Here is a 26,968-nt window from a genome sequence, read left to right as displayed (position 1 = left end):
CAGGTTCATCCTGTGTCCCACAGTGAGCAGGGCTGCAGAACACCACATCCACCTGCCTCTTGTGGCCTCCCAGCACAGAGTGAAGCATAAGAGGGAATCAAGGCACATTTTGTATATAAAGAAACAAATAAATAAAAACAGGAGTCTGAGGTAAGGAGATGGAGAAGGGAAAAAAATGAGGAAAATGACAGGATGAGTGAAGACTGGACACACCTAAGGTGTAATAAAGGGAGGGGTTGACTGAGTCCAAAAAAAAGGCAAATTCAGTATATTCTGTTCACAGGGCCACACATAGCCCTGTTTAACAGGTTTTGTTGCCTCCAGCATTTCCTGGGCATCTGCCACAGAGATCTGGGCTGCCTCTCCATCCAAACAAATGGGATTGATTAAATCCTATCACACTCTCAAGGATTTCTACAGGCAGGCTGTTCTGTACATTTGCAACGCAGCGATCTGACCAAATTCCCCACAGAGCAATTGCTATAGAAAACTGTTGTTTTACTGCCTTGTCAATCCTCTAGGAGGTTCCTATAAAGGCAGCAGCTCCTGGATTTACTTGGCAATCAGCCCCTTTCCCGAGGATGGCCACCTGGGAGGAGGGAGGTTGTTATGCTGTCAGGACAAGATGCTCTGTGAGGGGGCTGAGGGATGGGGTTTGTCTCCAGCCACTCCTACAGGAGTGTGGAATTCTCCCTTTGGAAAACACAGCTGCACGTGAGCTGGAACAAGCAGCAAAGCTTTTTCTGTCTGTTTTTCTGTGAGTGCTGCTCTCTTGGATAAACCCTACCTGGCTGTGTGTGGGGGGGATTGGCTCAGCGCTCTGATCCCAGCCCCAAATTCCTCCCCACCAGCACTGGCTGGGTTTGCTCTTCCCCCAAGCACCTCCCTGCACCTTTCCCATTGCCCAGGTGGCTCAGGAGGCTGAACACAGCCTGTTCCTGAGGGGTTCTGAGAAGAGCCTAGCTTTTCCTGGGAAGCACTGCCTGTCCCCACACCACCCAACAGGGACAGAGTGGGAACAGCTCAGCCACCAGCAAGGGGGACCCTCCTCAGCAGTGTCACCCTGGGCAGGAGTGGTCTGGGAAGCAGGGCAGAAGGGCACAATGCCAGCATCACAGAGGGCACTGAGGGAAGGTTTTGATTTTTTTCCAGAGCCACACACTGATGATTTCTGCTCCCAGGAGAAGGGTATCTCCCTGGGTGTGTTTAACAAAGCCTGGATGTGGCACTGTGTGCCAGGGTTGAGTTGAGGGGTTGGGGCTGGGTTGGACTCAATGATCTTGAAGATCTCCTCCAACCTGGTGATTCTGTGAATTTTGTGTCTAGGAAGTCTAAGAGCAGGCAGACAGTGTCAGGAGGCAGCTGGAGCTGCTGGCACTGGTGATGACCCTCCCTGAAGCCAGCAGGAACAGCCCATGCTGGGGCTGGGACAGAATTCCATCAAGATTCCTCAACAACCAGGATTTGGGCTGCTCACAAAATCCCCTCCCTAAGCCACCTGCAGCCAGGCAGGGACAGTCACTGGGACAACACCAGGGACCTGAGCTGCAGAAACTGGGAGCTGCAAAGCTGTTTATCCATTCCCAGCAGATCCAGTGGCTCCTTCCCATCCAGGAAGCATCTGTCTGTATGGAACTACACTCTGCATTATTATTCAGCCTGGGTAGGGTTTAAATGTTTATATGGCAGACTTCACTGCTTCCTTTTAATTGGCCTTTCCTCCTGGTGACAGGCTGTGCTTTGGCAGGGACAAAGCTCCTGGGAATGGCCATGCAAGGGTGTGGGAGGAGGCACGTGGAGCTGAATGATGCTCACTGCAGCTGGAACAGAAGGTCCAAGGCACTGATGGAAGGTGAAGGAGTTACTCCATCCCACCCTCCTCAACCACCCTATTTAACATCTCCTGTAATGCACTTCCCAAAACCTCCCAAGAGCAACTTCTAAGACACCTCACGTTTACACGGCATGAAAATCCTCTCCCAACACACAGCATGGATATTGCCACAGCATTTTGCAGCTGAAAACAATCCCAGGTCAGGATTTCAGGAAGAGCCCTGCCTCTTGTGACTGTGGGGTGTGATGTTTTAAAAGTAATAAAAAGAACAGGAAGATTTGGAAGGTGCAAGATGTTTTTGTTGGGAGTGATGGAGGGAAGCACCAGACCTGCTCATCTCTCCAGCCTGGCAAGGCTGCCACACACAGATGGCAACACTCCCTGCTGCACAGCTGCTGCACAGCTGGCAGCACGAGCCACAGCCCTGCCACAGCCCTCACTGGCACCATTTTTGCCAAGGCTGCAGCAGGAAACCTGCGAGATAAAAAGACCTCAGGAAGTCACTTTGATTTCCTAACCCTTGGAGCTGCTGTTGGCTCCCAGGACCAGCAATCTGCCAACAGGAGGGTTAAACGTGGAGCAGAGCTGGCACTGAGGGGACTTGCTCTGCTCTGGACAAAGGGAGGTTCATTTTTTGCTACTGCCCCACTGTTTTCCCAAGCACATGCAAAGATTCCTTCCTTTGCCTCACTCAAGCCAACCATTCTGTAACTTCCAGGTGACAAAGTTTCAGAACCCAAGCCTGGTTCAGGGGCTCCGTGTGGTGGAAAAGTCTCTCCTCCAACCTGAGCTTCCAAAGAAAAACTCTGCAGTCTCTGTTGTTCGGTCTCAAGGCAGTTTATTGCAAGTTATCTAAAAGATTTTCTTCTGGGGCTGCTGTGGTTTGCTCACAGCTCAGGCAGAGGCACACACACACCCTGACATCCTCTCTGACTCCGACTGCTTCTTCTCTCCTCACCCAGGGCTGCTGCTCTCTTTTATATGGTACATTACATGTTAAATGTTTATAGTTTTTACCTATTACCTATATTAAATGGTGCTTTTCTACTCTAAACTAATCTGTGAGTGCCAACATCACCAAGAACATGGAGGTAAGGAAGGAGAAAGAGGGAGGACAGGACCGGCCTACATTCCTCCATCTTAAAACTTCTGACCCCCATGTACAAAGTAAAACCCCCCCTGTACAGGTGTTAAAACCCCCTTATACAATACTAAAAAAATTCTTCCTTCTACTTTGTAACTACTTCTACTATAATATCTAAACTTTTGTGACTCCTTGTTCCACCTTCAAAGTTGGTAACTCATTCCATGGCTCAAACCCAAAATCACAGCTGTTTCCAGCTGCCTGACAGGGTCTCAAATGCTTCTGACCAGGGCCTGGAACCTCCAAAAATGTCTGAGGGACATTCTGAGTTCTGACAACAAAGCACTGATGTTTCCTCAGAAAGCACCAGCCCCACACCACCCTGCAGCTCACCCAAGCTTTTCAGGACTTGGATGCCTGCAGAAATGTGAGTCAGGCACAGGGATGGCAGCACAGGACTGTGAAGACACTGCTGTGGCAGCGAGGACACTGAAGCCTCTTGGTACCCCCCCAGACACATCCCAACCCTTCCTGTGCCCCTGATCACCTATCCCATCTGAACTGGTGGCCTTCCCAGTGACAACACAGCACTCCTGGTGACAAGGCTCCCTGTGTGCTCCCATGGAAGGTGCAGCAGGAAAAAGCCTCCAGGCCAGCTCGGACAGGCAGCCTGAGCTAAGTGTGCACTCCACCTTCAACAGTGGCCAGCTTCTGACAGGGGTTCAGGAAAAAGTGAGAGATTTTACATTAGAATTTGTGCCCTGAAAGAAAAAGGCCTTTTGAATGTTATTAGGGAGAATTTGACAAATGTCTTGAAGCATGAAGGCCTAAAATGCTACCAAACCCCTTAAAGTAGATTAAACCCCCTGACTCAGAAGGAGGGAAAGTAAATTTTCCTTCTGTCTTTTGGACAATTATTTTAATCTTTCAGGGTTTGTTGTTTGGGGTTTTGTGAGTGCTTGCAAGAAATCTAAAATCCTAAAAGCTTTATATTTGAATAGGAAATCAAGACTCTGTGTTTCAGCTCCTGCTGCACTGGAAAGACATTGACTTTTGTGGTAAGAAAAGAGTAAATATTCAGCCAAAAGGCAGCACAGCTCATAAAGCCACAAATGCAGATAGGCTTAAAAGTGATGAACTTATTACAAAAAAGACCAGAAACAAGTATTAAAACCCAGAAACCCAGCCCAGGCATTTTCCTCTCTTATTAAATGATGGCAGCAAATGAAGCTTCCAGGTCCAGAGCTCTGCTCCTTTACCTGCCTTTTCACAGATTTTGGATGACCTCTGTTCTTAAAAAAGCCTGTTTTGTCCCAAAGGGATTTTCCTTCTTGTGCTTGGCTTGGCACAGAGTAACTTCAGTCAGCTTTCCAAATATTGGATACTCTGACCTTCCCTGCATGGGGAATTTCTGAATACATCTTGCCTCTCCTGATGGAGAATCATGGAATGGTTTGGACTGGAAAGGACCTTAAAAACCATCCAGTTCCAATCCCAGACACCAGCAGGGACACCTTCCACTAGACCAGCTTGCTCTAAACCTCATTCAGCCTGGCCTTTCCAGGGATGGGGGAAACATGCAGGGAAAAAAAACCCCAAATATTCAGGAAAGAAAAATGGGCAGGTCCTGAAGGGAGGAAGGAAGGAGCTTTGTTCCCTTCCTAACATGGAACCTCCCTTCCCACCCACAGCTGAAGCTGGCCAGGTCCTCCTCACCTGCAGAGCCAGTGCAAGGGGAATGTTTGGAGTGGCTGGAGCTGATGTTTGGCCTGTGCCTCCCCTGTGCTCCCATCTGCATCCCCAATTCCCATGGCCTCCAAGTGGTGACAGTGAAAATAACCAGAGCAGCCCATGCAGATGAACTCCCAAGTGTTCAGATCACCAAAATGCACCTCCATAAATCTACCAGGTCCCCTGCTGTAGGAAAGAGTCTGGGGTGTTAAACAAATAGGCAATAAATTTCAGAGGATTTGGTAAAATTAGGATTGTCGTTACTTTTCCATTCCAAGAAGACTAATCTGGGTTATAATTATCCCAGCTACATCCAGGCTTTTCAATAGCTCATACACTGATAAATGAAGCGTTCACTCTCACAAATGCCTCTCCTTCCCCTGATGGATGCAATTTGTTCCAGATGGATGGAGAAACCTCTTTTTTTTTTTCCCTTTTACACTTGCTAAGCTATTTCCAGGCATCCAGAGCAGCACAGGTGTAAATCAGCAGAGCTCTCACCCTTTACTCTACTCCTTGTAGCAGCTGAGGATCCAGCCCCTTATTTCTAACCTTAAAACCACAGATTACACATAGTGATAGTCCCATAAATGAGTGAGGTAAGAAAAAAACCCACCAGACAAACACAAAAGGCATTAATTGCACAAATCACTTTGGGCCTGCCAGCCCCTGCAATAAGCCACTTTAATTAGGCTGATTGAAATGCAGACAGGGTTTTTTGGTTTTTTTTTTTTTCCCCTTTCCACTGAGGTCTTTGTAGCCACTTTGTATAAACAGGAGCCGGCCTCCACATCCTCAGCCAAAACCTGTCCTCTCACTCCTCTCCCAGGAGCCAGGAGAGGGGGAAGAGCCACCTCAGCAGAGCCTCTGGGAGCCCCCAGATGATTCCAGCACCTCTGACTGAAGCACTGATGCCTGATGGAGTCAGAGATGCTTTTGTGATGACAAAGGTCAGTGCTGCCCCGCAGAGGAGCGGATTCTCCCTCTGCCCTGCCACACTGCTCCACTGTGATTCCCAGGCTTTCCTCAGGGCACTGGGATTTTCTGAGTGCCTGCCCAGGGCCAGCTGGGAGTCCATCTGCAGCAGGGCCGAGCCCCTGAGGCGGTCACGAGTGGCATTTCCAACATATGTTTGCACAAAATGCTCGAGTCCTTTCAAACCCAGCACGTGAGCACCCAGCCCTGCGGCCAGTGCCAGCTTTAAGCTGTGCCTCTCAGCCCTGGGTGCACAGGGAAGGATTGCAAAGCTCTGCTCCAGGAATAAATGCATTAATGCTTGTATTTAACAACCAGAAAGGCATGGCAGAAAAACAGAGACGACTGCAGAGGGGAAGGTGTTGCTCTGTGAGTCCCCCCACAAGTGTGCAATGGGGAAATAAGGATTCAGCACAGGGAAGGGGATGGGTTTCATCAAGCACTGCTCCTCAGAGTAAATGCACAATATGGTTCAATTCATGCTGTAATGGTCTTTGAATATGCAGTATTTTTATCTGAATGTGATTTGACAACTTGTGCTATGTGCAGCAGTGCTGGCCAGTGCTGTGCATCTGCCAGCACCTCTGGCCACTGTCTCACAATCCCAGAGCCCACTCCCTCCTCCCAGGCAAGGCCCATCTCCAACTCTCCCTTAAAACCACAGGAAAGACATCTAGGGATGTGTTTTCAAAGAACTCTAAAAGCTTAGGCACGTGAAAATACAGCTTTGTACAAAACCACTGTATCACAAAGCTCAGGGGCTGTTGAGAGCAGAGTGATCAGTCATGCCAAAAACTGCAGGAAGGGACTTTTCAAAGCAGAAGTCCATTTGCTTGGGTAAAAGGCAACTCCCCACCTCTCCACATAGTTTAAGGATGACAAGGAAGTCGACTGTTTGCTAGAACATCTCAAGCAGCAAGGAAAAATAAAAGTGCTCCGTCTGCAAGAACGAGAGCTGGCTCGTCCAGTGTGTGCTCACTCTCACGTCTGTCAGCTCCACTAATGCTCAGTGGAATGAAGGGTCTGTGCTGGAGCTGCCATTCACTCCTGGAGTGCCAGATTTATCCCAGCTGCTCAGGTTTAGGCCCCTGCCACTCACCCAGCTGCTCCAGTTAGGCTGTACCTTATAAAGAGTGCCAGAGATCAAAAGCTAAGAGCTTTCACAGTCTGGCTGCAAGCAGAGGTTCATCCCTGGGTCAGGCAGGCTTCAGGCTTTCATGCAGAAAAAGGGCAAATTGAGGAAAAACTGGTCAAGCTCCTGTCTGGGCTATGTATTTGATGCTGGCATGGAAGTAAAGTCCTGACCCTGCCTGGGCTCAGCCAAGGAAGCACCTCTGCAACCACAGCCACGTCATCTCCCAGCAGACAGCCAGTTTCACTGCTGTGATGATCTAAACGTGCCAAAACCCCAAGAAGGAAGGGCTGGTGTGCTGAACCCTATTCTCAGTATCTAAACAATAAATTGGTTTCCTCTCAGATGTCTACACTGACACGGTAAAACTCCTTTCCTCTTTTCATTATCAGAGTTGGGTGAAAATGCCCAGCAGCACACATGAAATCAGCTCTTGACACAGTGTTTACACAACAACAGCAGCTTTTTTAGCTTCACTGGGGACCCAGAGACCAAACAGTGCCCATGGTTGTGCTCCAGGCATCCTTGCTGTAACAGCATTATAAATACATAATGAGAATTTAAAAGGCAGAAGGAAGACAGAGGAGACTCCCCTTATCACACTCAGCTTTCATCATCTGAAAAGAGCTACAAATTTCAGCTTGTGCTCATCAGCACCGAGGGAAAGGTGTCCTTGTTAGAGGGTGAGCACAGGAGCTGCCTGGCAGCATCCAGAGGGAAAAGACGTCAAGTTTCAGAGGAAAGCTGCCACCACATTTTATACACACTGTCACTTCTAAAGAAGTAAAGGCAACTTAGCACAGAAGCATGAGGAACTGTGTTCAAGCACAGAACAACACCAGCAAGGTCATCCACGCCATGTGTGCAAAGATTTGGATCAAATCCCTGAAGGTTAGCCTGGGGAAAAGCTGCTTCAAATATCAGAGAGCAGAAACCAAGGGAGTCAGCCAGTACCTGGCCATCTCAGATGCTTCCATGGCCACCTCTAGCACTATCCAAGCACTTGCAAATCCAAATCGTGCACAGTTGTGGCCAATATCACCAGATACTACTGGGTGGTTTCACAGCCAGAACCTTGAGAGCAGTACAGTAACTTTTAGCACACTTCAAAGGAAAGAAAAATGTCATCTTCACAGGACAGACTCAGCCTGAATGGGACTTTATCCTCTATCCTTGAGTTATACACAGACAACTCCCAAAACTCCTTTCCAATGTGCAGCTCCAATCCTTCAGGTCCTTCCTTCCCCCTTCCCTCTCTCCCGATTCATGGCCACAGCAAATGTGCTGCTTGATTATCTGCTGACACATGCATTTAGCACTTCTCTATGGAAAGCAACAAGTTTGGAAGCTATTCCAACTTCCCCTCTGGATGATGTCACCCTGGGCGGGTGCCAGGCTGGGTTTCAAGTGAAAATCCTTCACTTTGGGGTCAGACATCCTCCTATTTTTAGCCCTGGACTCTGTTGTGCAGCCAACAGCTGAGCTGGACAGTTCTTGTTATTCCACAAGTCTGCTGGCTGTGTCCTGCCCTCTGGAAATTCCCAGTGAGAAATGTTCCCCCCCATTCTGCACTGGGAATGGGGATGGAGAAGGGCCCTGTGGCTGCAGCCTGTGAGCTCACACCAACCCTCCTGGCCCTGACAGCTCCATCACCCCACCCTGCCTCCCCAAATTCTTGTTAGTGCCACTGACCCATGTCTCCAAGGGCCACATCCACATGGCTTTTAAATCCCTCCAGGGTCAGGACTCCACCACTGCCCTAGGCAGCTGTGCCACGACTGGACAAACCTTTCTGTGAAAAAATTTTCCCAAATATCCAATCTAAACCCCTCATGGCACAGCTTGAGGTCATTTCCTCTTGTCACCTGAGAGAAGAGACTGACACTCACCTGGCTGCACCCTCCTTCCAAGCAGTTCCAGAGCAAGAAGGGCCCCCCTGAGTTTCCTTTTCTCCAGGATGAGCCCCCCATCTGCTCCTCATCAGAGTCACTGCACTAATTTCCCTAATTGCACACCTGATCAGCCAGTGCCTGTGCTGTGCTTTGGCCACTTAAGCAAGTGATGTGTTTCTGTGCACACAAAGCAGTGGAGTAAGGAAAAGCTTTTGAGATGAGCAGATCCACACAGAGAGCAGCCAGGCTCTTCTCTGCTCCTCACAGACACTCACCCCTGCTTTGTAGGGAGGCTTTTGGGTGGCATTCAGAGGCCCAACAGGATGCAGACCCCAAGCAAGAGCACCAGCCCCTGAGCTCATCTCAGCAGGGTCAGGTGGAACCCGCTGCTGACAGCCACAGAAAACCACAGACAAGTGAGAATTGGGATGGTTTGGGGGCAAAGTGTGAATGTGAGTCACTGTCTGCACTCAGGCAGGAGCAGTGCTGGCAGCCCGGGGAGCTGCCCTGCACCCCAAGCCCTCCTCTCACACCCCTGCTGCAGCACAGAGCACTCACACACACACACACACACACATCCCAGACCTAGAGCTGGCACTGCTGGGTGCTTTGTTTTTAACTCTGTGAGTCCCACCATGCCTCCCAAAGGGGGTGGAAGGCAGCCCAGCAGAGGCTGGAGGGCAGCAGGTCCTGTGTCTGCTGCTCCCTTGTCCTGAGCAGCCTGGAAGCCCCTGTCCCCTGTCCCCTGCACCCCAACCAAACCTATCTGCAGCCCCTCTGCAGCTGCTGGAATCACAGAATGGTTTGGGTTGGAAGGGACCTTAAAGCCCATCCAGTTCCACCTTCTGGGACACCTTCCACTATCCCAGGTTGTTCCAAGCCCTGTCTAACCTGGCCCTGGACACTTCCAGGGGTGGAAGGCAGCCAACTCTGGCTTTGGTGGCTGAACCAAGCCCTAGAGGAAAAGAAAATAAATGTCAGTGGCTAAGCCTGCAGGGACCATCCATGGGCACACAGAACAGCATTAGAACAGGAATGCTCAGGTGTTCTGTGCTTGCAGGGTGCCAGCACAAGGCACTGTCCTGGCACTTCTGCTCCTGAGCATGTTTACAGCATGAGCAAGGGCCCAAGCCAGATTAAATTTCAGATATTGAACCCTTTGCTTCAAGGGAGTTACATCAGCAGCTGACTTGGCCTGTCTCTCTCTTATTTGCTTCTCTCTGCTTTGGTTTTGTCAGAGCAGTCTGAGAGGACTCCACACAGCACCAAAGAGCCTGGAGGAAAAGACAAGCAGAGAGGAGGAACCTGTGCTTTAAAAAAAAGGAAATCTCCAGTGAAACCCAAATTGTGCAGCTGTCCCAGCTGTGCCCTTTCTACAGCACATTTCTCATCTGCACTTTCACAGAAATAAAGTGGTTTTCCATTGGTATGGAATTCATCCATGCTGTCAAAGGCTGGACAAGCCAACAGAGCTCAGTGTCCTGCAAGGGACAAGTGTTGAGAAAGGCTCCTTCACTGGGGAATGTTTCACTGCAGCCTTGTGCAGGTGCTGAGAAAAGGGATAAAAAGTGGGATAAAAAGAAGTGAGGACCATACCCTGGGCTGTGCTGCTTGGGTCAGAGGTGCTGGTGCTGTGCAGATGGACACAGCCTGTGGAAGGCCTGCAAAAGCCCTGAACTGCCACCAGCAGCAGCTCAGCTCAGGAACTGTGCATCTGCAGGGAGGAGGGAAAGGAAAACACTTTGGACAAGCAGCTGCCAAGGGCTCTGGTGTAGCTCAGGCAGGGCAGGAGCTGTGGAGGGAGGGTGGCTGCCAGCCCAGGCTGGAAGAACACGTCCTGCCAAGACATTCAGGCACCAGAGCAAAAGGGAATGAAAGAAGAAAGGCCATTAGCTTTGGATGCTGTCAGAGAGGGCCTGGAAGTGCTTTAATCCCATACATCAAGACCAGCTGAGCCACGTGTCCCCCCAGGTCCTTCTGCCTCTGACTTCAGGTAGCAGAAACTGGCACCAGCTCCTCCTCTTCCAGCCCTTTATCAGCTTCAGAAGAGGAGAAATAGAAACCTGAGCTGTCTCTGCTGCTGCATGAGCTGGGAGGAGGTGAGGCAAGAGGGGAAGCAAAATTGCAGCTGATGTGGTCACTGCCAGCCTGCTCTGCAGAGTGCACGTTGCCTCCCCTCCCAAGGGCTGCAGATGAGAGAGCTGATTGCAGTGGGGCTGCTGAGGAAAAGCCAGTCATGGGACAGGCAGAGAGCAGAACTGTCAGGCTCCTGAGTAATACTGCTTTTCCTCACTCACCTTTATTTAGCCTACTCTCATTGCAGATTGATCTCTTTTCTGATATTCAGGCTAATTTTTTTCAGAGCAGCACATGAGCACACAGCATGGCTGTGTCCTGAGCACACACTGCTCCCTCAAGGTTTATTATGCTACCAATAAATAAATAACTTGCTAATAAACCCCCCTCAAACTCACACTTCTCTTTTAGACTGAAGATAATTAAATTCATGCATGAGTTAGTAATTTCTGTGTCTGGACACTGGAATGTACTGGGAAGGTGGAAGGCTGTGATCAGATGTGCAAGCTAAGGCACTGCAGGATTTACTCTGAGCTTCCTCTACAAAGCTGATTCAAATATTATGGCAACCAAATTGTGGTCCAGAAATTGATAAAAACATGTGAATATCCTCTCATGGACAGAGCAAACCATAATTTGAATGTGCAATAAAGGGTGATGAGGCTATGCCTTGGGCCTGCCTGCTATCAGCTATCACAACCAACTCACTGACACCAGCTTCAATAAACATTGCTTAAGACATTAACCAACATGAATTATAATACAACTTTGCCCAGTGCAAATATGGGTTGGAACTCTTTCCACTTAATACTTGAAACAGGCTTCATTATCAGGATGTGAGGCCCTCAGAATGCCTCTGGTTGTGTTTCTGCACAAAGGGAGTGCCTCTGCCTGCTTGTTCTCATTTTCACACTGCTGGTACCCAGGAGATGGGAAAAAACTCATAAAATTGTTCATCTTGGCAGGGATGGTAACACAGGGAGCAAGAAAGGGAGGGTGGAGGGATGCTCCTTCCCTGCAGAGCAGCAAGAGGTGACTATTCCTTCACAGAAGTTGTCATGAGTTTCACTGAATTACACAGTGACAGCAGTGAATTTATCCACGTGTGGAATGCTTTTTAAGAATACTTTCACAACTTCATTTAATGACACAATCTGTTTTTCCCAATCCTTAGCCAGCCTAAAAGACTTCTCTGTCCCAACTTTTGTAATAGTCACGTTTTGATTTCTCTCCTGGAAAGCCAATTTACTACAAATTCTGTGTGTTTTTCTTTAATCAGGCAAGAGGAACAGATCACAAGCCACTTTATTAAGGAAGTCAGGGTAATTATTCTCAGAGGATAATTAAAAAGTAGGGACACATGAAGTAACTTGACCCAGTTCTGGAGAAGAGTGGCGGAGCTGGCAGCTCTCAGGGCCTCCATCCCTGGGGAATCCTTGATGTCTGTAATGAGGCAGCTCAGGGATGTTGACTCTGCTGTCAGTATCAGCCATGGCCATCAGATAAATCCCAAATCAAAGCAAGGAAACCCCAGGTGGGCACTGAGAGGGGATGAATCCACACTGCCACATTCCAAAGCCAGCCCGGAGCTCACAGGTGAGCAGGGGCAGTGGGCAGCACTGCCATAAATATTCCTGGCTGCTGCCACACACCAGCAATGGAAAGTTCATTATTTACAAATCAAGACCTGTAAATAACAACAAGGAGAAAAGGGGAAGCAATTCTTGCCCCCTGCCAAGATCCAGCTGCAATCTGATGCACCTGGAAGCTGTTTCCAGAGGTACAGGGAGACACTTGGAAAAGCCTCAAAGTCATTTTTCCCTGCTCTAACTTGCAGGCTACAAAAAGGAATGAGGATATTACACAGCATTGCAGAATCAATAGTTATTGTGGGAATCATTGGTTTGATGTCAAGGCCAATTAGCTGGAAGTGGAATTAGCACATACCCTGAGCTGGAAGACAAGAACACATTCTTCCCTAGATGGGAAAGATGTTGGCCAGGTGTGCACAGAAATTCTGGAACTGGCATCACATTTTCCAATGCTGATAAATCTCCCAGCCCTCAGGAGCCTGCAGCAATGGCCTGATCTGTCCTGGACATGGGACAAACAGAGAGGAGAAACCTGCAGCCCAGACTGACCCTTTGCATCTGGAATTTGCACCTAGGCAAGGCTAGACTTGGCCAAAGCTCTTCACCCTGTGTCAGGTCACCCCAAGACACCAAACTTATCCCCTCACCTTCCCAACTTTGGCCCTGATCTGTGCCAGCAGAAGTTTTAGCCCATGCTGCAAAGAGGATTTATGGCTTTTCTTGGACTGATCTATGCCATGCCTGCTTTGGCTACTGGGGAAGAGTTCAACACTTGAGATGGAGGGGGAAGAGGCAAAGTGTGTCATACTGAAGGAAACAGGCTGCACAGATTTTAATTGATTTTAAAGATCCAAAAGAAGCAAGACAAAGGAGCCAACTTGCAGGACTCCATGCAAGGTGGTGCAAAACTGAAAGTTTAATCCATATTTTGAACCTCATGCTGGGAGCAGGCAACAGTGGAGAGACTTTGCAGGAGGGTGAGAGCCTGGGAAAGTGGCAGCCCCAGGGCACATCCCTGCATAACCTGGGGGGGCACTGGGTGGGCAGCAGACCTTAAAAACCACAGAACTGTAGAATCAGAGTATCCTGAGCTGGAAGGTCCCACAGGGATCATCAGCCCAGCTCCTGGCTCTGCACAGACACCCCAACAATCCCACCTTGTCCCTGAAAGCACTGTCCAAACCCTCCTGGAGCTCTGGCAGCCTCAGGGCTGTGCCCATTCCCTGAGGGGCCTGGGCAGTGCCCAGCACCCTCTGGGGGAAGAACCTTTCCCTAAAATGTTTGTGTAAACTGCATTGAGCCCTGAAAGCAGGAGAGCTGCAAGCTGCCCCAGCACCTTTGTGCACTGGAGGTGACAATGCCAGCTGGGGACATCCTCTGGTGAGGAAGGAGGGGGACAACCCCAACCCAAACCATTCAGTGGTGCTGTTATTGAAACCTGGGGTAATCCCCCCACATCTGCAGTAAAACCCTGAGAGCTTTGTGCTTTGCAAGACTCTTGGACAAACAGCCCAGGATGCTGGGGAAGCCCCAGGCTGTGGCTGACAGTGACACACGAGCCAATGATGCCATCCACAGGTTCTCGGGTGCAGCACAGAACTCTGTGTCATCAAAGGCTAAAGGCAAAAACAGCACCTTTGTGTATCTTATCTATCAGATTTTAAACTAACCTCACCACCAAATAATTGAATTTTGTTTATTTTCAACTTATCCTGCCCATTGCTTGTTTATTTTCTGTCTCTCCTTACCATGGGCCTTGATTTTCTGAGTATACTAAAGAAGTCATTCTTTAAAATACAGATACACCTCTGACCTCTCCTGGCAAAGAGGAGTTACTTCATTTTACTCCCAGCTGCTGACAGATGGGGAATTGAGAGAGACACTCATCTCTGTTTCACTGCTCTGCAATAGTGCCTGAGTTGAGAAAGCACCAGCCACACACTGAAACGGGAAACACAATCTTTGTTCCCCATCTAGGACAGCTGGCTACTCCCTTTCAGCTGTGAATTCATGACTCAAACTTGACACAAGAAAATGCCTTTCTAGCATGTGATTATACATATTTATGTGTGTTTGTGTACATGGAATTTGTGCCAGCTGTTTGAGCAGTGTGGATGCAACATCACCTGGGGCGCATTTTATGATGGGTAAAGCATGGGACAGGAGAGTTCTGGTCAGCAGCAACAAAAACCTAATTCACCTCTGTGTGCAAAGACACATTCTTCACTGCCACCTGTATCTCTGTAGCAACAAAATGTGGATTTGCAAAGTGATCCCATTAATACGAGAATAAAATCAACCACTGAATCCCTATTTTCTCCATTAGGAACCTAATGGGATTAGAGTCACAAAAGTCCTGAATTGGAAGGGATCTGCATGGATCATCAAGTCCAGCTCCTGGGATTACAGACAAATAATCCTAAAAGCACAGACTATATAATTTCTTTTTTAATCTTTGGGATTTCCCAAGCTTTAATCAGATGCATATTTAATTTTTAGATGTACTATCTTAAAGTTATAGAAAACACAGTATCTTTTTTTTCCTCAGAAACCATCACCTACTGGTCCATTAGAATTAAGGCACAGGGTATTATTTTATCACCTCACACAAACTAGAAAGGAAAATTTAGGAACAGATTGACTTGAAAACAAGCAAAATAACTTTTCAGATAGTTTATGGCAAGCATAATTTTCATGTGCTGCATTCGCTCCCCAAAGGGGCATCTTTCTTTTAGAGTCTCAGGATTTGAAAGTGAAGAAAAACTGTGACAATACAAATGACATCAGATGACAAAGGGTGTGGCTGAACCATACTACAAGGTGGCATGGTTCTGGGTAAGGGGAGAGGGTTAAAATGAGATTTTGGATGTTGGGATCAGAATGTCAAATGGAGGGACAGATCTCTGCACTGCATTTGAAGTCACCTTGAGCTGACCTCAAACCCAACCTGCTGAGCACTGGGTCATGTCCTGTTTAGAGGTGCACTCTGTGTCCCCCTCAGCAGCTGGCCCTGTGACAGCTCAGTGAGAGCACAGGGTCCTGGGGACAGCTGCACAAAGAAGGGTTTGCATTTGGAGCCATGAGTGACCCTACAGGACCCTGCACTCTGGGAAGGTGAGAGCTGGGGAAGCAGCTCTTGTGTTTCAGACACCTCAGGGCTGAATATATGTCTGGATGGAAGGGCAGACATATGGTGACCTTCCTAAAGTTGTGAGAGATGACCCACAGGGATGGCTGAGTCAACAATCTAATTTTATAATCTCAACCCTGCCAAAGGTTTCAGACACGTCTTGTATCAAGTGTACAACACTTTCATGCAGAAGCAGGAAAAAAATAAGCAAACCCCAGGAAATACACCAGTTCTATGTGGTGTGATGAAAAAAAATAGAGCAGGAATTTAGCAGAAAGTATTTCTTCAAGGATCAAAGATACTCTGTCCTCTCCTTCCTGCTATTTTCACACAGTGTTTTCCTAAAAGAAAATATCACCATCCACCCGAGTCTGTGCTGCACAAGGAAGTGCTTGGGTGGACAACAAATGCAAACCTACATTGACAGCAAGGGGAAAGGGTGGGGAAAAGGCATGGAAAAGCCTGGCCTGGTGGCTGTGACCTGGATGTGCAGGGGGAGCACTGACCTGTACTTGCCCGTCCGCACCTGCAGCGCTCTCATCCCGCACTGCTGCGCTCCCCCGACATCATTCACGATGTCATCCCCGATCATGATGGCCTGTCAGGGCAGTGAAATACAGCCAAAGTTCATTTCTGCCATTTGTCACCCTCCCCTGACATAACAAACAGCTTGATTTGAGGTCTAATGCTGCCACTGGACAAATTAAACACGAGAATATTGTCATGGTATTGATTAAAAGTCATCCTGCGCTGAGGGTAATTCATGCCAGAGCTCCTCCAGCAGTGCACTGGCACAGCACACACCTGTACAATTTGTAATCAATCACAGAAATCAAAGGGATTTGGGGCACAGCTGAAAGAAAATGGTGAGTTTTATGAAGTTAGGCCTCTTCTTTTCCTAACAATCCATTCCTGCTACGCTCCAAGCAGCTTAAATTAAGCTTAACTTCTTAAATCTGGTGTTCTACAGGCTGGTCAAAAGCTTAAGCCTGTAATCACTGAGAGCTTGATCCCCAACGTGTTCCCAGGTTGATACAGAAATTTAGGAAGTCACTGTAAAATGGAATTTATTAATTTTTGCACAGTATGACACAATGTGTACAGGCCTAGCACTGTTTGTCTTACCATCAGTTTAAGCATATGCCAATATTAATAAACAAAAGTGAGTAGATTAGCAAAAAAGTAACTGGTTGTGCTAAGATTTGTCTGGTGCTTGATAAAAAGAGTGCACAGAACACCTTTCTGCCTCTGTTAAAGATATTTATTAGATCAGAGTGCATCAGCCAAGGGATCCTTTCTGTTGACAATCACATCACCAAAATTTCAAGTGCTTATCATCCTGTGTTAAAAATTACTGTATTTATGCTATTCTTCAAATTTAAAATTATTGGGGGAACGGCATTTTATAGTTTCAACAAAACCCATTATATACACAAAACAGCAGTTTTCCATTAATGATCCAAAAAATCAGCTTTACACCTCCCAAAGGTGCTCTGGATTATTCTGCAGAGAACAGAGGCAGCACCTAAAACTGGGGGAGCTCAGGTTTGAAAGTCTAATGTGGTTTATCAATCAGATTTTTTTTACCTTTTGTATTAAAGTTGAATTTTTGTCTAATACAGCATTAGCTGCATCTTTAACTATTTTATTTTCATCTTTTAAATCAACTTCATAAATTTAACTGCCTGGCTTTCACAACCATGGTACTTCCCAGCTCTAGACATTCCTGCCTGAATTTTCATCCCTTCCCCAGCTCTGTTTTGCTTGAGAAAGAATAAAAATACTAAACCTCCAGAGCTATTTTTATGAATTATCTAATTGCAACAGGATCTTCTCCCACATACTATATTGCATGTAAAAGAAATCTCAGGATAAACCTAAATTTTCTGAGAGGTTTCGTAAACCAAAGTGAGCTACAAACATGTAAATCTGGGACAGCTTCTCCTGTAGATAGTTCACCTTTCCTTAGTGCTCTTCCAAACCAGCAACTCAGCATGAAATGGGGAGAAAATGATGGGTTAGATTTAAGTAATTAGGAAATGAAGCATGTAAATGTGGATAAGGAAAAGAGAATAACCCCACTGTTGCATGGAGAGCTGCAAGAACCTGGCAAAACCGTCCCCAGTCAAGCACCATTACCAATTCCCCCCAAGCTGCTGCAGGATATTTAATCACTCTCAACCATTGGCTTTAAGAAATTATATTTTTTTTCTTACAAAAGTCCTTCCAACACCTCCCTGAGGATGAGAGGGAACAGACCTGCACCACCTGCATGCCCTTGCTCAGCCCAAATCCCAACATTCGGGATGTAAAGACAATTTCAGTCCTGTGTCCTAATAACCCTAAAAAGAATTTCCTCTGACAAAGGAAAAGGGCAGAGCAGGGCAGCCTCTCCAACCAAGCACTCTGCTGCTTGCCAGGGCTGAATTTTACCTCATCCAGGGAAGTTTTCCTGCAAGACTCTGGCAGCTCTGGAAGTGCAGCTGCAGCTGAGCAGCGATGCCTGTCCAGGCCAGCTTGTGGCACACGCATACAAAAATGTGCTCCAGGCCCCAGGGATTTCACAGATTTACTATCAGTGAAGGGCAATAATCACTAAAGGAGGAGCAATTATTCCAAAATCATTTAGGATTTAAAAAAAATCATTGGCAAGAAGATAGAGGTCAAAAGGTGCGCTGTCAAGGGAAATAAAAAAAACTCTACCTGTCAAACCTGGGTTTAACTTCCTCTCTGACTGCAATATGGTAAGAAGAGAGAGAAAGATATAAAACTGAAAGGTCACATAGCCACTGAAAGCAGGAATTAAAAGATCTCCATTCCTGGTCACATTTTACACAGGGATCACACCACTAATCTGTTCAATCCTTCTGCAAAAGTTACTTTTTTTTTTTAGATTGGCTACAAATTAACTAAAAAGTGTGCTAACCCCACTAGAATATTTAGCATAGAGAATACTTCTAGAATCAGACATACTCATGCCTGAACAAATTTCTTGCTATAGATTTAATAACCTTCATCAAGTTAAATGTGGCAGGACCATAAGGAAGTAAAGCTTATACACCAAACCTCGACTTATTAAATCACTTTACACAAGAAACACAACACGTTTACTTTTCTCCCTGTCCTCCCTCACCCAAGGAATAATATCCCAGGCCCCAGGATACCACATCACTGTTAATTTTGTTTCTACCTTAGGAACTCCAAATGTGCAGGGCCAGAAAGTTTTATTTTGGGATGGAAGATCTGTTGTAGCTGGTGGGCAAGGAGGGGACACTGGCCCAGGAGCAGGTCCCCTGTGCCACCCCTGGGTGACCTCTCTCTGCTCTCATGCACCACTAACTCCCACCTGAGGCTTGCAGGTGGCAGGAAAGGGAATTGTTTAACTACCAGTGGTTTATGGACTCCAGTATGACCTGCCATAACTCCCATTAAAGAAGGATAATTTGCTACAGAGAGAACTTTTTATGATTATATAAAACTACCAGAACCTTAACATTATTTAGGTTTTATTGTAAAGCTGTAAAAATCATCCACTGTTAACAGCTGCCTTAAAACACGTGAATTAGACATTTCAGTAACCTTTAAGATGTGTTATTCTTTGTCATAGCACTGAATTGTAAGATAGCTCTGGTTACATCTAAGAGGTTTAAATTTCCAATCTATTAAAGTAATACTGGCAATCTGTTATTTCTAGGCCATTGAGGAAAGGTTAAAATGAAAATTGGACTTTAGGGAGTTCCTCTTATTCTAAGTGCAGGCTGAAAACATCTCAGCAGCAGAAGGCAAAGTCAGGGTCTCAGTAAGAAGCAGTTATCAAGGGAAATGACTGGTGATAACTTTATTGATTAAAGCAGCTTGAGGAATTTCAGAATTGCCACTGTCTCGAATTACTGTGGTGAGACAGCTTTATTAAAAAGGTATTTTTCATTAAAAGCCAAGTGAAGGAAAATTGTAGTATGTTTTCAAAAGCACAGCTCATCTAAAATGGTTTAATGATGGTGTGGATTAAATGCATTCCACAGTTGGAATAAATTATTGGAATAAACATTTTGTAAAAGCAAAGGAAAGTAAAACCAGCCCCTATCATGTCTCTACAAATGCAGAATTCATCCAGGAGACAGACAAAGCAGTGCTTTACAGGAACTTACTGAAGTGACTATACTGAGGTTTTAAACTGAAAATAATGAGGTTTTATTACTGTGTACCATGAACTAAACCAACCTGCAAAGCCTTCTCCAAAAATACATTAAAGTCACAAGGTTAAGCACTCAAAAGTTAAGAAAAGATGTCAGAATTAGAGCAGTTTGCTTGTTTGGAATTTGTTCTTCCTACACATGTGTGAATTATAATCCAGGCTTTAACTCCAGCAGTGTGGATTATGGTTTCCATGGTGGAAAGCATGGAGTGACTGGTGCCATTATCCACTGGTGTCTGCTGCACTCCTCCTTGGTTAAGAACACACTCCCCTCACTTCCAAACTCTCCAAATATAAAATATTATACCTACAAACTAGACATATCGCTGCAACACATTGATGGCATTTAACATAAGAAATAATATGGATAAAAAGCCAAAACTCTGACAAAATATAAAGTGAGGCATGAGTAACAGACATGGCAAACAACAGAGAATGAGTAAATAATCTTTTCTGGGAACTATTCCTGCTCTTCTATACCCAAAACAAATATTCCTGAAGCTGGTGGGAACCACTCCCTAGGCTCACCCCATTTTTGCCAGCCTGGTGATGCTTTACATCAGATTTGTTTCCTGGGGCAAGGATTTAGAGACAGCAGCTCTGCACCTGACATGTCCCAGGGATAGTCCAGACTGGGCTGTCTTATTCCTGGGGAGATATGGACAGACTGAAGGGAGCACAGAAAAAAAGCAGCAGCACTAAAACACAACTTTAGTAAAAAAAAAAAAACTCCTGCAAGGATAGCAAATCTAGAGATAACTGGATGGAGAAAATGTCCAAGCAGTTATTTTGGTAGTTAACTAGACTAAAACTAGAAATAAGGAGATGCCGTTTAAAAGGGAAATATCCTGATAAATCTCAGGAAGAGCTGCCTTCCCACCAGACCCACTGTGCTGAACACCATCCCCAGGGCACTGACAGTTGTTTGGCTCTCTGAAAACTACTGTGGACAAAACATTAATAACTGTGGAGCAGGGAACATTCCTGCATGGGGAAGGAGATGGATTAGATGGACCACTAGGTCTTTTCCATCTCCCCACTCTATAATAAAGGAAAACCCAAGCACATGCTGAATTACAGGGCCATAATTTAATCTCCAGGCTCCAGGGACCTACAAGCCACCCCAAACTTCACTCCTGTTGTTTATAATGTCACCCAAACTCCCCTGATGGAATTATTGTGCTGTAATTCATTGCTGTTTGTGAGGCTTCTCATACTCATCCCTATGTCCTGTGTGACAGAACAACAAATTAATAAAGAGGAGCTGGGAACAACTACAGAGAGGGGGAAAATTGGCTGTACTGAGGAAGCACCACACATTCAGCATGTTTCTGGAAAGCCAGAAATACAGGAGGGGGTTTTGGGGTCAGTCAGTGCTTCCTATTCACCAAAATGATAAAATATTTTACATCTGACTTTCCCTTTTACTAAAAAAAAAACCAAAAACAGGTAGTCAGTGTGGCAGCACAGGAAATAAATGACATTTTGGGATCAATTCCATCACCCTGCAGCCACCAGTCTCCAAGCAGACTACCAGGCATTAGGGCACCTTTTCTGCCTCTGCCAGGCTTTGAGTCTGGTCATATTCTCCTTTGAGAGAAGTCACAAACTTTCCAAAACTACAGCAAAGCAGGAAAAAAGCACCAGTGGGCACAAATATGTGGCACAGCCCGTGGGCACAGCACCTCAACCTTACCTGCTCTGGTGGAACTCCCAGTTCTGCCAGGGCTGACTCAAAAAAACTTTTTGCTGGTTTCCCCACCACCTCAGCCTGCACATCACAAGCATACTGGGGAAAAAAAAGAGACAGAAACACAAAAAATGGTGACTGGAAAAGGATTTGTTCAATTCCGTAACTCCAGTTGTAAAACCTTTGTGATTATTGATTTTTGCCCTTAAATAACACAATGGATTAGCAGGTGAAGGTGAATATCAGAGAATTTGGATAATAGTAGTGTTTAAAGTTTTCTGGCAGGACAGGAAATGCTCTTGAAACACCTCAAGGTACAAATCTTTCACATTCTCTATTACTGAGTAAACTTCAAACTCTGTTCCAGTACTGCTCATTTTGTTAGGGTCATCTCTCTTAGAGATGTAACAAATATCCTTTATATAAAACTATCAAAAGTACTGGAGAACCTTTAAAAGCTATAGAGGATTTCTTCAACCACCAGGCATGATTTAAATGATTGAAGTGAAAAATCCAATTTCAAATTTGGGTTTTGAAAAGTTGCATTTGAAAAAGCAGAGTTTACAAGTTACATTTTCCTGCAACTAAATATCAGTGCTATGCTGAAATAAATTGTTTCTTGCTTGTTCCTAGACAAAAGCCTAACAGGTAACATGGACCTTCATGTTTTCCTGAGCATCTTGCACACAGTGTTCCACTTTTTTCTTGTCTGACTCCTCCTTTCAAGGGCCTCATTTGCAATAAAGGCATCAAAATGGGAAAAGCTCACCGTTTAAATAAAACAAATTAAAAAAAAAGAACAAAGGCAGAAAAGAAATTAATCCACCCATCTTTAGAATGCAGCAAATGAGTTTCAATGTGTGGAAAGTCCCTCCATCAAGGTGAGTAATTGCAGAAGATGACCCATATTTATGCCAGTTACTCTTGTAACAAGGTGCACAGGGTGAGTAAGCATAATTCCATCTATAAAATACCTCTAATGCCTTCATATATGCTCCAACATCAAGTTTCAGACCATCAGTTTCTTTATAGTAGCGTCTGGAAATGAAAGTGATAAAGTTCCCATGAAATGAAAACGTTGGCAGTTAAAGACAAAGAAACTACATTTTATTATTTCTGGGCATTTATAGGTGTCCATATGGCTGCATAAAAAGTCAAGTAATCAGAAAATGCCAGGTCTTGGTTTAACAGCAGGAGTTAAGGAAAGGACAGGCTCAGGACTGTGCAATGCAGGGGGAAAGGATCCCAGATGCCCATCTGGGAACAGCTTCAGTGGTTCAAAGGGATTTCAGTGTGCTCAGAGCAGGATGGACTGGGCTGTGCATTACTGCAGTGACACAGAGCCCTGGCCCAGCAGCTGGAACCCTCCTCAGTGTGTCTGCAAGGACACCCCAGACATCACTGCTGCCTCAGCCTCCCAAACCCTATTTATCAGGGCTAAAAACCCTCCAAGCTGAGTGTTGTTCTTTCTAAAAATGCTCCCACTGCCAGGAAGCTCATGGAATTAGAAGGTTTCTTTAGAGAATTTTTCTGGAACAGTAATTCACATTCATGCAGGTCTTCCAAGCTCCAGGCAGAGCAAAATCAGGTTTCTATATGACAGGAAAAAGGGTAGGATGGGCAGTCAGCTAAGATTTTATGCCTTATCCTTCTGCCATTTTCGATTATTCAGCATAGCCTTCCTTTAAAATGACCACTTGACCTTTGCTAGAACAGCCATTAACCTTCTATAGTCTGGCGTAAACAGCTTAATTTTCTGACAGTGGCATGACAGAAGAAATTACAAAGCCAATTCCCACTCTCAGCCCAAAACAGATGCTAAATGTAAATCACTCCATTTCCAGGAGCAGGGCATTCTGCTTCAGTGACTCTGACACTTTTGTTTTCCATGGAATGAACTAAAACTTCTACCAAAACCAAGGTGCTGGACCAAGGCACCTTGCTCAGGTCCACCCAGCTGTGCTGGTTCTGCAGGTTGAAAATGAAGCTGGGTTTTGTAGATGGCCCTTTGCATCCATGAGGCTGCTCCAGTCAGGAGAGCAGTTCTTATAATTTAAAATCTTCCTTCTCTGAGTCAGAGAACTCAGCACTTGTATTCCCATTACCTCAATGATCAGCCATTAAAAAACAATATGCTCTTGTTGAAAACTGAGCTCTGAATATCCCAAAATCTTTATTTTTTAACAAAAAAGCAATATTTCAAAGAAGTAATAAAAAGAGCTGTTTCTATCACTGAATGACCAAATAAATACTTTTACATGTACAGGGTACAAAGCATTTTTGCATTGATGACAATACAGATCCTAAGCAAAGGTTGATTCTATACTTAATTTTGAAATATGGTATTACATAACACAAAATTTGATTATTTTCTATGCATTAGCCATTCTCCTGTTGGCTCAACATTTTCTTCTTATCCTTCTGAGAAACAGTAAGGATTTTTCACCCCTGTTGGAGGATTAGAGTGTCAGGTAAGGCAGCACAATGAATTTAACTGCTCCTTCTCACTGATAAGTTCTGCCCAGCTGGATCAATAACCCACAAACTAAGAAGGGTTTCATGCCCATTACAGTCTATTGAACCACTGAGCAAAGTTGTCACTGCACTTTCCCCAAGATAAACATGCATAGTCTCTTTTAAACCCATGCATCACACAACAGATAAGAATAACTCCTGATATTCCTGTTGGGGTTTGTCATTATTCAGCACAGGAATTAATAACATCCTGTTTAAAATCTTAGAATACCTCTAAATTCATTATTTGCAGGAAAACATTCCAATTCCCTGACTGGATCTTTTCCTCTGTGTGAAAACAGGAGGTCAAAATTTACCCTTGACGGACAGAGAATAATTTAAAATGCTGTCTAATATTAAAACTACCAAAACAATTGATCTGCCATTTCAAAAGCATCAAACTGCATCACAAACTTGCACCAACAGCCCTTTACCCAAGCATGGCCTGTGGAAATTTTGGGTTTCTTTCACTATGAAAAATAATTTATATTCAGAGAGGAACATGTGGCTACAGGCAGTAATTAAACCAACAGTTCTCACCTCTGAGATACTAAATACTCACTCACTTGGGGGTCACACATATTAAAATCCAAACTTTCCACGAGTCCTAGGAGGGTTTGAGGCTCTCTTAAAGCACCAGAAGTCCTCTTCATTGTCAGGCACCTGATCAGATCAGACTCTCAGTCCAGGCACACAGATTAAAAACTGAGGGGTTGGTACTGGGAGTGCCCACACTGATTTCTGGCCTCCATTGAAGATGTCATTAAAAAATGCAGAGACTTGAGGAAAAAACAGAGCTTAACTCACCCTTTTCCAAGGGAGATCAAAACAGGCTTCTCCATCCCAATCAGAAGTCGGAAAGCCTCGTTCAGGTTTGCATAGGTGAAGTTTTCTGCTGCATCTCCAAGAACCACGCAGTTTGGGTTTGTCTTATTGATCTCAGCAAATTCAGGGACAAGATCTACAGAAGGAGGCAAAAACCAAAAAACCACAAATCCCTCACTGTGGATTCTTTGCTTCTTTTTTCTGCTAAGGTCAGGATTAAATGTGTGAGAGGGTATTTCTTGTTGGGACTGAGATATTTATTAATTCTTATCTCTGTCAGTCTCACAAACCCTGAGTTCTGCAGCATTTCATTCTAACAAACTAAAAATGCAGCCCTGTCTCTCTCTCTACAAGGCTTTTTAAGGATAAACTGTCTAATGAAGAAATGACACTTATTTTTCTTTTAACCCAATAACCAATCACCCATGCCCTGCAATGTGAACTTTTTTATCCAATTACACAAAACCACCAAAGCCCATGGAGAAGAAGGTGAAGGAGGACCAGCCACTGCCCTAAAACCTCCATCTTGCTTTATATCGATATTATATTCTAAAACCTTAAATTCTAAGTTTTCCACCATGTGATATCACACACCTCTATTCAAACTTCACACCCACAATCCCAGTTCTACCATTCAATTTTGGAAGACTTCACCGCAGCCTCAGGTCAAATGCAGAGTTCTCCTGGGGGCCAGTGCTTGTCAGCACAGAAAGTCTGAAACTCTCAGCATCCAGGGTTCTAACACCTCACCATTTCAGACCCCATGGAAGCAACAGCATTTCCCCAGATTGGTGCTTCCTTTCACTCATTAGAATACATGAAAAAATAAACAAATCTCGGTCTGAATCAAGTGCTCTTCAAACACCTACTGTCCTGGCTTGTAAAATAAACATGTATTCTATTGCCATCTGTTGGAGGTGGGGCAGTTTTCTTATCTTTTCCAAGAATAATGTCTCCCTCAGGGGAGATATCTTCTGTTAATGGGCCATTGAATGATTCACTGCATGACTGGTAAAGTTCCATCATCCCATGGTGAGATGCTCCACCCAGAGGGAGGAGCCAAGCATTCCTACCTGCATAAAATCAGCATTTTTGAGACACTGGTCAGCCATTTCGCTGGATTCCCAGAGAAGCAGCCCTCTTTGCTCAATTCCCAGAGGAAGACCAGGCCCAACTACTATCAGACCTTCAGAGAAGATTCCACCCTTCTAGAGATCTTCTAGAGATCACGACTTCATCAGCATTTCATCTGCCCCTCCAGGAGGAGCAGCCACCATTTAACTGGATATTACCAACACTGACTCCTCAGGGTGTCAGGTTTCTGACTCCATCACTAGTTTCGTTTGTACTAATTTTTAAATTATTATTATTATTTTTATTTAGTTTTTCTCCTAGTAAAAAACTGTTACTCCCATTCCCATATCTTTGCCCGAGAGCCTTTTTTAAAATTGCGCCAACTGGGAGGGAGGGTGTTTACCTTTTCCATTTCACAGGAGGCTTTTGCCTTCCTTCACAGACTCCTGTCTTTTCAAACCAAGACACCCACTCATCTATGCTAAAACAAAGGGTAAAACAGCATTTTCCCATCCCTCCCTGTGCCCGCAGCGCTGTCCCACCATTGTGCACCAGCAGGTGCGGCCTCAGGCGCCGTCACTTGGGGTGACTCCTCAGGGTGTCAGGTTTCTGACTCCATCACTAGTTTCGTTTGTACTAATTACATTTTTTAATTTTTTTTTATTTAGTTTTTTTCCTAGTAAAGAACTGTTACTCCCATTCCCATATCTTTGCTCGAGAGCTTTTTAAAATTGCGCCAGTTCGGAGGGAGGGGGTTTACCTTTTCCATTTCACAGGAGGCTTTTGCCTTCCTTCACAGACTCCTGTCTTTTCAAACCAAGACACGCACTCATCTATACTAAAACAAAGGGTAAAACAGCATTTCCCCCTCTCCCTGTGCCTGCAGCGCTGTCCCACCATCGTGCACCAGCAGGTGCGGCCTCAGGCGCCGTCACTTGGGGTGACTCCTCAGGGTGTCAGGTTTCTGACTCCATCACTAGTTTCGTTTGTACTAATTACATTTTTTAATTTTTTTTTATTTAGTTTTTTTCCTAGTAAAGAACTGTTACTCCCATTCCCATATCTTTGCCCGAGAGCTTTTTAAAATTGCGCCAATTCGGAGGGAGGGGGTTTACCTTTTCCATTTCACAGGAGGCTTTTGCCTTCCTTCACAGACTCCTGTCTTTTCAAACCAAGACACCCACTCATCTATGCTAAAACAAAGGGTAAAACAGCATTTCCCCC

The 26,968-nt window shown here is 45.4% G+C and overlaps 1 protein-coding gene across 1 annotated transcript in view; it reads right to left on the bottom strand.

Moving 5' to 3' along the window:
- The window catches only part of LHPP (phospholysine phosphohistidine inorganic pyrophosphate phosphatase), a 72,894-nt gene that overhangs the window by 34,528 nt on the left and 11,398 nt on the right, over window positions 1–26,968 (bottom strand). The window contains exons 3-6 of the mRNA XM_021526364.1: window positions 24,653–24,806; window positions 22,306–22,369; window positions 21,338–21,430; window positions 15,953–16,044 (exon numbers count right to left, since the gene is read on the bottom strand). Of these exons, the coding sequence (XP_021382039.1) occupies window positions 15,953–16,044; window positions 21,338–21,430; window positions 22,306–22,369; window positions 24,653–24,806 (403 nt within the window). The remainder of the gene's footprint in view (window positions 1–15,952; window positions 16,045–21,337; window positions 21,431–22,305; window positions 22,370–24,652; window positions 24,807–26,968) is intronic.

This window comes from Lonchura striata, chromosome 7, assembly GCF_046129695.1.
Source record: "Lonchura striata isolate bLonStr1 chromosome 7, bLonStr1.mat, whole genome shotgun sequence".
Classification (NCBI taxonomy): Eukaryota; Metazoa; Chordata; class Aves; order Passeriformes; family Estrildidae; genus Lonchura; species Lonchura striata.
Note: the sequence above shows the minus strand (reverse complement) of the source record. Positions and strands in the feature narration are given on the sequence as shown.